Source organism: Plasmodium gonderi (assembly GCF_002157705.1).
Source record: "Plasmodium gonderi DNA, contig: Chr13, whole genome shotgun sequence".
NCBI classification, from domain to species: Eukaryota; Apicomplexa; class Aconoidasida; order Haemosporida; family Plasmodiidae; genus Plasmodium; species Plasmodium gonderi.
In genome coordinates this window covers 2,006,958-2,020,936 of record NW_021628938.1, presented here as the reverse complement: position 1 = coordinate 2,020,936, position 13,979 = coordinate 2,006,958, and the positions used below count along the sequence as shown (strand labels likewise).

General features: G+C 28.2%; 2 protein-coding genes across 2 annotated transcripts; one reads left to right on the top strand and one right to left on the bottom strand.

Moving 5' to 3' along the window:
* Window positions 1-3,098: 3,098 nt before the first annotated feature.
* Window positions 3,099-5,329, top strand: PGO_133750 (hypothetical protein, conserved; the record flags this gene model as incomplete). The annotated part of the gene is made up of 2 exons (XM_028689891.1): window positions 3,099-4,652; window positions 5,267-5,329. The coding sequence occupies 2 exons, from the start codon at window positions 3,099-3,101 to the stop codon at window positions 5,327-5,329; spliced, it is 1,617 nt and encodes a 538-aa protein (XP_028545692.1).
* A 1,173-nt stretch (window positions 5,330-6,502) lies between these two features.
* PGO_133740 (plastid replication-repair enzyme) lies at window positions 6,503-12,145 on the bottom strand (the record flags this gene model as incomplete). Its single annotated transcript, XM_028689890.1, has 1 exon — window positions 6,503-12,145. One exon carries the CDS (start codon window positions 12,143-12,145, stop codon window positions 6,503-6,505), a length of 5,643 nt encoding a protein of 1,880 aa, XP_028545691.1.
* Between the last annotated feature and the right edge of the window lie 1,834 nt (window positions 12,146-13,979).

The following is a 13,979-nucleotide window of genomic DNA, read 5'->3' as shown; positions in this document are numbered from 1 at the left end:
TTAAACATTTATGGGATAGATTTCCAATATACGTATATTGCTGTTTTTGAACAGCAGTGTATTGGGGTGCCCATATTATATAAACGCGCGTGTATGTATATAAACAGAAATGTAAATATATGTATATATATATATATACATTTATCCCATAATTTCACGTTCAGTTACCCACATGCATGTACTACACCGCCGCTGCAACATTTGCTTATATTTTTCGAAAAAATCAGTTAATAATTAACAGACAAAAATATTCGTAAATATATACAAAAAAAAAAAAAAAAAAAAAAAAAAAAAAAAAACTTTGGTAGATGATATGTAAAGTAACAGTAACACAAAATTTGTAAGTTTAAAAAAATAATTTTTAAGACGTGTTATAAAAATTGGTTTTCTATTTTTGTTATATTTTTTTTTCGACTTTCTTCTATGGAGCTATGTGTTTTTTTTTTTTTTTTTTTTTCTCCTAGCACATTGATGTACATTTATATGTACATATATATACACATACACATGTACAGTTACCACACATGTACACATATCACATGAATCACTTATGGTACGCGACCATGTATTTGCATCCACAAACATATAAGCAGCATTATGTATGATTTGCATACTTTCACTCATTTTTGAATTTTTCTTTTCTCCTACATTTTCAGATTAGTAAAATAAAACGTGTTTCCCCCACCTCCTGTGATCTTTTTTATTTCGTAAATATGGTTCTGAAGATAACTTTTCTGAGTGTTATGCATTTTGTATTACTCATATTTTTTGCAAGCAATATGTGCAACTGAGAATAGTGTTTATTATTCAAACCAAGAAAGAGTGGAAGGAAAAGGCAAGTTGCGTAAGGTAAAATGCCGAACGTACTGTGGTGGAAACGTTATATGCATTTGTACATATATATATATATATATATATACATACATATACATATGTACGTATGTGTTCTCTACGCATGGTATACACATACAAACAGTGACGAATAACAACGCAAGTGTAATCAAAGAATTAAGCTAAATATTGATGGCACTATTTTTTTAAAAAAACAAAACAATAGGTTGAGTAGATATGCATAATGACCCTTGTGTCCAAATAAAAACACTAGGTTGAATTATCCACATGGAAATCTCGTATATAACAGCGTTGTGACATGTACATATACTTAATTACATTTATTACTTATTTTAAGATAAAAATGGTATAATGGGATTAATCAAAAAAACAAATTCGAGACCCATATAACAACACATCTCATTTGATCAAAGAAAGCAGGTGTAAACTATTTTTAAAAAATGGTAATATGAAAAATGTATACACCAGGAAAATAAGAAGTCTCATGCCTTGCATTCCCAAGCTAGAATACTTAAGGCATAATTCTGTTTAAAACTTGTAACATATATATATTAAACGCAGTGTTATAAAAAAAAAAATATATATTTTTTGTTTTTATGGAGAATCCTTTAGAATTTTACTTTCTTTCCTCCTCACCCCCCCCACCCCCCTCATTTACCTTTATGTACCCAACGGGGGTTGTCAGGAAGGATGTTATAACTTTATTAATTTTAAATATTTTCAATTATATCCACATATACATTTTCATGGAAAGGATACGATTTGGCGTTACCTATACGAAATGTTTTTTTAAGTTTTCCTATTCGTTATTAATTTGAATATATCTTGTTGACAACACCAACTTTGGTAATATCCTATCATATATTTTTTTTTCCAGAATAAAGATTTTTGCCTTTTTTTTAAGACATCAATTAAATTTGGTCCAGTGTGAAAAATTTCCATCTGGGGAAAAAATATTTTCACACGAATCTGGGTGCATATGCATAAAAAGTGCTTATTCATACATGTACATACGCATAGTGGAAAATATGGAAAATCTTATTTTACCGTGAAAAAAAAAAAATAACCAGATTATTCTGTTAGCCTTACCATTTCGCTTTTCTGTTTCTTTTACCTTTTTATATTTCTTCATATTTTTTTTTCTTCTCAATAATTCTACTGTACACGTTGGTTTTAAATATAAAAATTTATATAAATAATATATTTCCCTTTTCTGCTAAAAATTTTACACGTATACAAATAACCTTAAGTTTGTGTTTTTTTTTTTTTTTTTTTAAAGCTTAGTAACCCTATTTGTTCAATTATGTGTATGACTATTCTCTATATCTTAGTTGCAACTTTATGCATACCATTTTTAATGAGTTTTCCAGCAACGGTTTCTTAGCACTATTGAAACGATTCTGAGATATATATATATATATATATATATATATATATATATATATATATCCATATCCACATGCTTAGGTAAACTATGACAAGTGCACTGCCCTTTTTTTTTTTTTCTCCAACTAATGGAACCTTATGATTACATTTTGATTATGCTCAAAGTTTCAATTATATATGCAACTTCTAACATGCTTGAATTAATATGCTTATGTTATCAATTATCTATTTTGTTACTTTTTTAACCGCACTCGGAAACTTAATTGTTGGTAAAATAATTCTCAAAATAATGCACTTAGTTTATAAACGAAATTGAAGCATACAATTGAAGTTGGAATAAATGCGCCAAAAAATTATCACTTTTATTTTATTTAAATATATGTTTTTTTTTTTTTTTTTTTTTTTTTTTTTTTCAAACGAAAGGTCCAATGACTGTAAACTTTATAGGGGAAAAAGTACATATTAAGGATTGTTTTTTACATTTTCATTTGATTATAAAAAATAAAAATGGCAAGAAAGCCAGACCATGAGTAGAAGTCAAGAAGAAAGGGTAGTGGGCATAAATAAAATATATACATATATATATGTACACATTTTAATGGAAAGTAAAAGGAAACAGCAGTTAAAAAAAAAAAGTATTTCCAAAGCGTGCGCGAAAAGGTTAAACTAACAGATATAAAGAAATATATAGGAAGAGGATACAAAAAAAGGGTTACACAGTGGACACAGAGACATACTCAAGCAGCAACGTAAAGTTATATGAAGTAAAATATTGCCATATGAAGTGACATATAGCCATATGAAGTGACATATAGCCATAGAATGCGAACGAATAATGCGTAAAAAGAGAAAAAGGTCTGATGGATATTTTTTCGATAGCTTCTAATTTGCAGCAAATAGCCATTGGAGGTGTAAATTATGTAAATAACAAATTAAGAAAAAAAAACACAAGTAGCGAATGTAATTACATTACATATATAGTTATAGGAGAAAATGAAAAACAACCGTACGATATTAATATGTTTTTTTTGCCATTTAAAATATGCACAAAAATGAAATTGAAGGAGTTTAAAGAATATTTCCCATTTAAAGATAACGTTATATTTCGATTTAAAATACACTTGTCAGATTTAATTGATGTTATCAATGAGGGAATAATAAATAATACACCATTGATGAAAGAAGATACTAACAAACGAAACGAAATCAAACATATAATTTCAGACGAAAATGAAATTAAAAATATATTAAGACAAGATAATTTAAATCATTTATGGGTAGATATAACCAATGAAGATTCATATGTTCCCTTCTATAATGGTCAAATTATTGTAAAAGTATTATTCATGAATACTGAAAATTATAAAGAATATGATAATATTTATTTTAAAAACATTAACCCTTCTGAATACTGTCGCCCCATTTATAATTTAAATGTTAAAAACTTATGTTCGTATACAGAAATAATAGAAGAAGAAAAAGTAAAAAGTAATAATATAGACAACGCTGAAGTAGGAAGAGATGAAAATTTCGAGGAAAACATAAAATCCTTATCGCCCCACGAAGATAGAGAAAATCTTGGACATTCAGATCAGAGGAAGAACACCCAGAATGTCGTTGGCAATGGTAGTGGCAATAGCAACATTGGAAACACTGATGAGTTTGCTGGTAGATCTGGAAATTATCACAATAATCCCTACTGTGTAAATGGTCTTCCTATTGAAAGGACATACAAAAAAGGACACATACCCGAAAGGGCCAATCAGCAACCGAATCAGTACGAAAAGAATATAAATAATGAATGCAAAGAGTACAACTTTTTTCAAAATGAAAATATAAAAAATGGCAAAGATAAGCAGAAATCATGTGAACATATTTTAGAAAAAAACAGCTACTACAATACATCCACGAAACTGTTACTGACTAGCCGAAATAATGCACTGGGGCAGTATGAAGACACATCCAAAGGGAACACGAACCAAGACAAGGATGGAAACTTGGACAAGGGTGGAACAAGTGATGTGAACGAAAAAAGTGATAATAATAAAAACAGTGACAATAAAAATAAATACAAACAGGAAAGACAAGATGCTATTAAGATGAACGTCAGTAACCGTTTACAGGAGTTAAAAGAATATCGAAACAAAGAAGAAGAAAAATTTAAAGAAAAAGTGGTTATACGTGAGCAAATTAAAAAACAAATTGATAAATGGTCGAAAATTTCAGATGATACATATAAAGATATAAAGGTAATGCTAAGTACCTTAAATGACGTCCTATGGGAAAATTCAGAATGGAAACAAGTCCCCATGTCTGATTTAATATCCAATTCTGTTACGGTTAAAAAAGCGTATAAAAACGCTATACTCCTGTGTCACCCCGACAAGCACCGAAATAAACCAGTGGAACGTGTGGTAATGCGAAAAAAAAAAAAAAAGGATATAATTTTATATATGCATTAGTATGCATACTTTCATGAATTTTACATATGCATATGCACTTTCGTGTGTCTCAGCTGATTATGCAGTGTCCAGCTCTAAAGAGTCAATTGCCAAAAAAAAATTTTAACGTTAAAAAATGCATAACTTAAAAAAAAAAAAAGGGGAAGTGATGGAACGCTTGAAAAATTTAGACATTAAAAAAAAATGGTGGATAATTTAAAGGGGTTAACAATAAAAAAGAATAGCCAATTACAATGATCAAATAAAACTGGAGACAGTTGATAATAAAATAATAAAAAAAAAAAAAAAAAAAAAAAAAGTAAAATAAAATCGTTTCAGAAATGTGCAAAAGGATTCATAAAATTGATTAAAAATACAAGGATATGCGCATATGAGTTGCTCCTAAATGGGCTGATTTTATGGGCAGGGAAGTTTTCCCCATGAGAAGATGACATCTCTCTCTGTCTATATATATATATATATGCAACAACGTATGTACACAGGTGCATACCTGCTTGTGCAGCAACCTGCTCATCATGTAAACACTTATCCACACTATTCTCTCTTTTTCGCATCTCTCTTTTCAGTTAAGAGCAGAAATGATTTTCCAAGCGTTAAACAATGCCTACAAGGAGAAAAAAATAATGTAATAGTATGGACACAACATATGGCAAAATGGTACATAAAAACGTAACATATTTATTTTTTTCGTAAAAACATTTTCAAAAGGGCATTATACCAAGCAGGAATCGAAAGCAGAATTAGAAAAAAAGTGAAAGACATAGTGATATGACTATTTTGATTTATTGCCACAATTAGTTCTTGCTTTCTTTTTTTTGTTTTCTGCTATCTGCTTTTTGTTTTCTGCTATCTGTTTTCTGATATCTGCTTTCTGTTTTATGCTTTCTGTTTTCTGATATCTGCTTTCTGTTTTCTGCTATCAGTTTTCTTCTGTCTGCTTTCTGTTTTCTGCTATCAGTTTTCTTCTGTCTGCTTTCTGTTTTCTGCTATCTGCTTCCTACTGTCTGCTTTCTGTTTAATGTTTTCCTTTATTTTATTATTATTTTTTTTTTTTTTTTTTTTTTTTTTTTTTTTTTTTTTTTTTTTTTTTTTTTTTTTTTTTTTTTTTTTTTTTTTTTTTTTTTTTTTTTTTTTTTTTTTTTTTTTTTTTTTTTTTTTTTTTTTTTTTTTTTTTTTTTTTTTTTTTTTTTTTTTTTTTTTTTTTTTTTTTTTTTTTTTTTTTTTTTTTTTTTTTTTTTTTTTTTTTTTTTTTTTTTTTTTTTTGTATAATATTTTTGTGTATTCATTATAAAAAAGCAGCCAATGTAGGTATGTAATTGTATATGAAGGCATTCCTATGTGGTTCAATTTTGTGCTTCATTCCATGTTCCCTTTGTCCCGTCCTCTCACTTTATATGACTACAAATATATTTTTATGTCTATGTATATGTGTATATACATATATATATGCATGAATATTCCGATGTACGCATAATATGTACATATACCAATATTATGCACTTATTGCAAAAACTATTCACAAAATGGGACAAATTGAGCTTATTTTTTGACTTCAATATACAATACAATAATAGACACAAAAAATATATTTAATCCTCGAACGTAATTTCCTTGCACGAATCAAAGATAGTAATGTTGCGGATCATTTATGCTATTTTGAAAAGGAAGCAAGGAAAAAAAAAAAAAAAAAAAAAAAGCACACATATATATGCATATATGCATATGTCTATAATAACCACAATGAACCGAACATCGCAATGTTCATTTTGGAAGAGCATTCCTGATTTTACCTCTATATTTTTTTAATCCTTGGAGCCCCAGTTTTCAGCTATTTTTACGGAAACTTCGCACTTAACTTTTTTCAAAAAAAACGAAGCTGAATTTTCCATTGATTGCACCAGAATTTTTAAAGCATCCTCCTGATACTTTTTATTAACTTCGATTATAATTTCATCGTGTACACAAAGAATAATTTTCCCATCGATATGTCTCAAATTTTTGTACAGTTGTACTAGGGACAATTTCAAAATATCTGCACAAGTACCCTGAACTGGGTAATTCAAGGCTTTTGTAAAAGAGAAATAAGGAAATATTACTTTCCTGTTTGATAAGGTACAATACTCTAAAGATCTCATTTGTTTTATATGATTATGCCATCTGTATATTCCCTTATAGTGCTCAAAAAAGGAGTTGTAAAAATATAAACATTGATCAAGATTCATATTTAAATTGTAATACGTGTTCGCATAATTTTTTAAATTAACATAATTCATACCATAGATTAAACCAAAATTTATAGCTTTAGCAATATGTCTGTCTTCTTTATTTATATCACTTATGGCTTTTTTCGTTATAATGCTTGCTGTTAAGGTATGTAAATCGATATTATTGTTATATGCCTTAAGCATAATGTCGTCATTAGTAATTTCAGCAGCTATTTTTAACTCTATTTGTTTAAAATCGGCAATTATAAATATATTATTTTCATTTGGAATAAAAATTTCTCTAATATTTTTTTGTCTTGGAATTTGTTGTAAATTTGGCTTTTCACTACTAAATCTACCAGAGAACGTTTTTAATTGATTAAACGTTGTATGTATTTTGTTGGTTTTTTTATTTATATGTTGTGGTAATTTTAAATAAAATGCTGAATATATTTTATGTAATTTTCTATAATTCCTTAATAAGACAACTTCCTTATGATTTAGAAAATTTTTCAAGTTAGAATCGGAAGTGTTTTCAATTAGCTTATTTGAAATATCTCTAACATTATTATTCTGTAAAGCTTTCAATACTTGTTGTTGTGAATTAACATTTATTTCATCGTTTTTTAACTCTTCTTTTAATTTACTAGTTTCGGCTTTTAGCTCATTCAAAATTTCCTCTGTACTTTTATTCAAACTTTCTATGTCGACTTTGATGCCATTCAATTCCATATCACATATTGGTAGAATGCATTTATTTTCAATATCATTCACAGTGTCCATATTTTCTTTATATATTTCCTCTTTTAGTTTTTTGTATAATTTTAATAGACAGCTTGAATCTCGCGCTGCATAAAATAATTGGTTATTATTTAGGAGAGAATTATTCCATACACTATTTTGTTGTTGCTTGTCTAATATTACATTTAAATATTTCTCAACAATATTGTTTAATTTAAATCCATACATATTTTTATTTTTATCTAGTAATTTGCTAGCTATATACGTATCGAAAATATTGTTGATTTTAAAATTATTATGCATCAAAAATTTCGCATCGAATTTTCCATTTTGTATTATTTTTACTACATTTTCATTTTCTAATATTTCTCTTAACCCATTCAAAATGTTCTTTTTCGTTATATTAAACATATCGTAAATGACAACTGGGTGATTCTCCACAGCTATCTGAATGAGACGTATATTTTCATCAAATACTTCTAGACCAGTTGTTTCAATATCTAATCCACAATATTTTACATTTCTATAAATATAATCTATTTTTTCATTATAATTATTGTCATGTATGAGAAAAAATCTGGACTCGATATCATCATCAAATTTTTTCATAGGTTCAAAGTACTCCAAATTTTCACTAATAAGAATTTTGTTATCTCCTTCCAACTTGAACGTACCATTTCTTTTGACAATATTATTATCTATATTTATTATATTGTCACTAATATACTTTTTTGTAATTTCATCTCCGTATACATATTTTACTTCTTCACTGAAGTGCTTCTCATTGGAATCATACTTGAGTGCAGTATGCTCATGTAGTGAGTTTATCTCGGTATCATTTGATTTAAGAATATTGTTATGACTCTTCATTTCATCTTCATTTATGAGTGATACTAGATGCATATCATTTTGTATATTCCTCTTACTTGGCAATATGCTGCAATGGTTGTTAATTCCAGGTGTATCATTATTTGTATTGTTATTACTTCCTGTGTTGGGGGTATCACTAAATCTATTTAGTTTTAAATTTTTATTTCTTTTGTTTTTTTCATTGTTTTTATCTGAACCACTGTTTTGTACATTCTCCAATTCATACTTAATCGAAATGTACTCTTTTGGAATGTTCTGTAAAATACTTATGAAAACGTCTACCTTTTTTAAATTTTTTCCAGCAGTTTTTATATTTAATTTATTCGTCTTTATAAAATTTCGAATATCTTTTATTGTGGAGTTGTTATTTATTGTACAATTTCTCATTGATATGGTTATTACTCTATTTTTTTGCCTTTCATTTTTCTCATCTTTTATTTCTTCACATAATCGTAGTAACCCTTCATTGCTCAATCTGTATGATGATATATTTTCCTTCGATAGATCTTGTACTCCTATTTTTTTCTTCTCACTTGGATCAGCAGTAATTAATGTATTCATGTTATTATCACTTACCTTTTCATTATGATTGATTCCACCGTTTTTGCTTCTCCCTGGGGTTGTTATAATTCCTCCAGAATCCTCCCTTCTTAATATATTGTTTATCTGATCATTTTCGGAGTGCTTCTTTTCGCTTCCTTCGCCTCTCTCGTTTAACTGATTATTTCCCACACTATCGTTTTTATAAAGCATTTTGTTATCTCTATTTTGCTTACTACCCAGGGTGTTTGTCAGTTCATTTCCACCCTTGATTCCATTGTTAATATGGTTCTCCTTTGATGCATCCTTTTGTAGTGTTTCTCTTTGTGATCCATCATCGTTTGGTGAGTTCGGCCTGTTCAGACTATTTCCATTTTCGGTGCTAATCTTGCTTCGATATTTCTTCATGGAATGCTTGGATTCGTACTCATCACTCAGCTGCTTCATATAATCGTATTCATCACACATAGTAAAGTTTATATCATCCCTGGGTGGCTGAATATTTGAGACAAATGTAGAAGGGGGTGTTATATTCTTCAAACCATAGCTGCTACTAGAAATTGAATCATTCAAATAGCTAATTGACATTTCCTTTATAGTCATATTTTCTTTATTGTAAAGGTATGGTATTCTGCCTAAGCTGCCTTTGAATCTGTTTTTTTTAATATCTATAAAAAAAATAGTTTCATTTGTTTTAGAGACATGTCTCTGAATGATGAAAACATTGTCTGCTTCTTGAGTCGATTTTACACTACCAAAAACGGATGCAATGGAAAGGAGATTATTATCTTCTTTCCTTGGGTGAACAACTAACGTGATATGAACATTTTTATTTGTGCTAAATGATCTAAATTTATCAATAGCAATATTTTGAAGTTCATAAATATCAGAAAATTTATTTATATTTAACATAAATTGTAAATTATCAATAATAATATGTTTCACGTCATATGCATAAACTGCATAATCCATAGCATCTAAAACTTGGTCGATGTCGGTACTTCCATGAAATTTTAAAAATTTTAAAGGCAATAATTCAAACTTATCTGCATATATATCAAATAAATCTATATTCTTTTCCAAATTTTTACCACAAAATTGGTTTAACATTACCTTACCTAATTTTATATTATTAATTTCGAATGAACCCCATAGGGTTGATACACCTTGTATACAATAATCTAACGATAATTGTGAAAGTAGTGTAGTTTTTCCAACACCTGTTGGACCTGTCCATATAGATAATTCTCCCATTCGCAATCCATATAAAAATTTATTTAAGGATGGAATAGTCTTACTTTTAACACCATTTATTCTATCTGGATATTTTAATTCTTCCAAAATGTTCTGTCTTAAATCGTTGAAATTTAATATTTGACTATGTTTCACCTTTTCACTATTTTCTATAAAAAATCGTACATCTATATTGTTCTTCAAGCAATCATTTGCGTCTTTCACTACTATGCTGTTTGGTATATACAAAATATTATTTTGTATAAAATGGAAAGTTCTCGTCTTGTCTTCTAGATGAGATGATTTATTCACTTCATCTTGATTTCCTACTTCTGAAGTGTTTCTTTTTGTGTCAACATAAATCTGGTTTTTGTTACCATCTTCGTTTTGTGCCTTTTTCAAATTTTGCGAATCTGATTTATTATTTACCCCAATTTCAGGATTTATGGATGTGTTGTTTATCTTATCCTCTTCTACTTTTCCCATGTCCTTATTTTTTCCTTCATTTTGTTGAACAGGTTCTTTTTTTTCTCCTTTATTTTGTTCAGGAACATGAAGTGGGTTACACCCAACCTCATTGGGGAAATTAACACCACTTTTGATTAACAAATTTTTTCTCTTCTTCTCAAACAATTCTTCATCTAGATAATGCACATTCGTATCTGTTATAACATTGGTTCGACCTAAACCAATTTTATTGACAAAATTAAAAACACTTGATTTTCCAGCCTTGTCAAAATCCAGCCATAAATGTATTTTTTTATATTTTTCTAAATATGGTAATAAATATATCGGTAAAGATTTCGAACCGTTTGGTAACGAAATAGCTGCATAATTCGTTTCTTGACTTACAGTCATAGCATCTATCTCACCTTCTGTTAGGATAATTTCTTCTGAATTGTTAACTAAATGATCACCAAAAAAAAACAATTTCATTTCGTCTCTTACATTTTTTGGATATAGTCTCATATATCCTTTATCTTTTAAACTTCTCACTTTTATCCTGATAATTTTGTATGAATCTTTTTCATTCGTGTTATTTTTATTTCCATTTATCCCTATGGAATTCATGTCTTCTGATTTCTTTATGAATGGGAAAATTAAACACTCGTGCTTTTCAAATTTACCTGAATTTTCTAGTGACTGAAATTCCATTATGGAAAATCCTATATAATATTTTTTTAGCGTTTCTAAATTTAATTTTCTTTCATTAATTAAATATTTCCTTGCATTTTCTGCTTCCTTCGAAAAGAGGAGGTTCATATTATACACCTTAATGTCATTGAAAGTTATTTTCTCTTCTTCATATGTGTTGCTTAAAACTGTACTTTCGAAATTACTTGTTACTAAATCTCCCATTTTTAATTTGAAATCGTAGAAGCTTCCTTTATATCCGCACCGGTGGCAATAACTATTTCCTGTATTCTTAAAAATTTCATGCTTATACATATTATCATATTTATATTTGTGTGGTGGGCAAAAAGGACAGTATTTCAGAGTTATTTTGATATCTGTTTCTATGTATTCATATTTTTTTCTATTTAAGTAGCTGTACACATCATTTATGTTTATTTTGTAGTACTTAGATACGAATGTGCTTTTCGCACTTAATACAATGTTGCTACGGTTACTACCACCTCGGGTGTTCCTTCTCTGAGGGTTGTAAGATTCCCACGGATCCACGTTATTACATGGCGATTTTCTTTTGAAATAAGTTTTTACATTATTTTTTCTTTTCTTTAAAAACTCATAATTTGTTTTTAAATAAAATTCAGTTTTCAATCTATTTTTGTTCTGAATTCCTAAAGCAAAATGTATAAGGAAGAAGTAAAAAAGGTAAAATTTGTACCGAATCATCTTCTCATGGAGATCATTTTATTTATGTCGTAGTAATGGCCTCCTCTCCCCCCTCTAAAAAAAAAAAGAAAAAAAAAAAAAAAAAAACGGAATCCCATTTGCTTATAAGCATATTCCCGCTTATAAATTTATACGTCTATATACACAATTATATATATATATGTATATATGTACATATATATATAATTAAGTGTATATGTTGAGGATGTGTGTGTATACATGACACATGTTACCAAGTTGGCATATGCCCCTTTACACATGTCCGTTGCATGCAGGAAGAGCACTTGTCACACATTATATAAGCACGGCTAATATTATGTAGGCCAATTTGGCTCATTTTACATATTTGCCACATTTCGCACATATGACATGTTTTGCATATTTGGCACCAGATTTTCAACAACTCAACAATTTGTATTAAATTGGTGTTCTAGTGTTTACACGTTTTAACGAGTATAGACATTTTTATAATTTCCCAAACTTGGGGAAAAACAAAAAAAAAAAAAAAAAAAAAAAAAAAAAAGAAGGTAAATATGAGCAAAAATGAAAATACGAAAAAAACGATAAAAACTATGATAATGTCGCTAATTATTATGCTAATAACTAATTTTTTTTTTTTTTCTTTTTTTTCATGTATTCCATGATGAATGCAGCATTCAAGAAATTGTTATTAATTGTAATGACTCTACAAGAATGTTTAATACACATTTTTAAAAGCTTTACGTAAGAGTTAAATGATATGTAAAATTACATATTGAAAATAAATTCATATCCTCATAACAGCTGAATATCTTTGAACTATGATTCCTATACACATTCATTCACTTTTTGCCACGATTGCACATTGTATATATATTTATGTATAAGCGCTGTTAAATTAAAGTGTTTCTTCTTAGTACTTGTACAAAATATAAGAACATACATATGTACATTCATAGCCCACGCCTACATATATCATATTATGTATACCTAAAATACACACCAAAATAAAATAAAAAAAACAGAACAATGTTATTCTTATTCCTACCACCTTCCCGCCTCCCATATTATTCAAATTATTGACGAAAAAAAAAAAAAAAAAAAAAACCTGTTTATTTTACGTAGGTGACTAACTCACAAACATATACATATTCTGCATGATATTACGTGCCAAACATATATAAAACAATATGCCAATTCAGAATTTTACATTTATACATGCACGGAGTATTTTTTTTTTTCTCTTAATTTTTTTCCTACATAAAAGAGCACTCTATATTCCGGGTTGATGCCGGTCCCCAAAGGAAAAAGAAAAAAAAAAAGAAAATTTTTTTTTTTTTTTTTTTTTTTAATGATAATCTTACTATAAATTTATATACGCATTTTTTACATTTCAAAAGGAATAAAAAAATCTTCTGTAATAATTTATCACTTATTTTCGCGTTTCTTCAATTTGAAATTCCCCGCTTCTTCAATTTGAAATTCCCCGTTTCTTCAATTTGAAATTCCCCGTTTCTTCAATTTGGAATTCTCCGTTTCTTCAATTTGGAATTCTCCGTTTCTTCAATTTAATTTTCCGCTTCTTCAACTTGTTGCATGTTTCTTTATACATATTCCCTCTATTTCATTTTTTTATTCTGCCTCTGCCCCCGTTTTATTTCCATTTTTTCCTCAAATCGTTTTTTAACTAAGCTCTTTGAATTCCATATAATTGGAGCAGATATATATAGGTTTACATCCTACAAATGAAGTAGAAAAAAAAAAGTTACAACGCTTTAAGCATTTCCAGAAAATAACGAAAAAACCTATTTCCGAGTATAATAAGCAAAATGTATAAGTTGAATAGAGAAAAGAA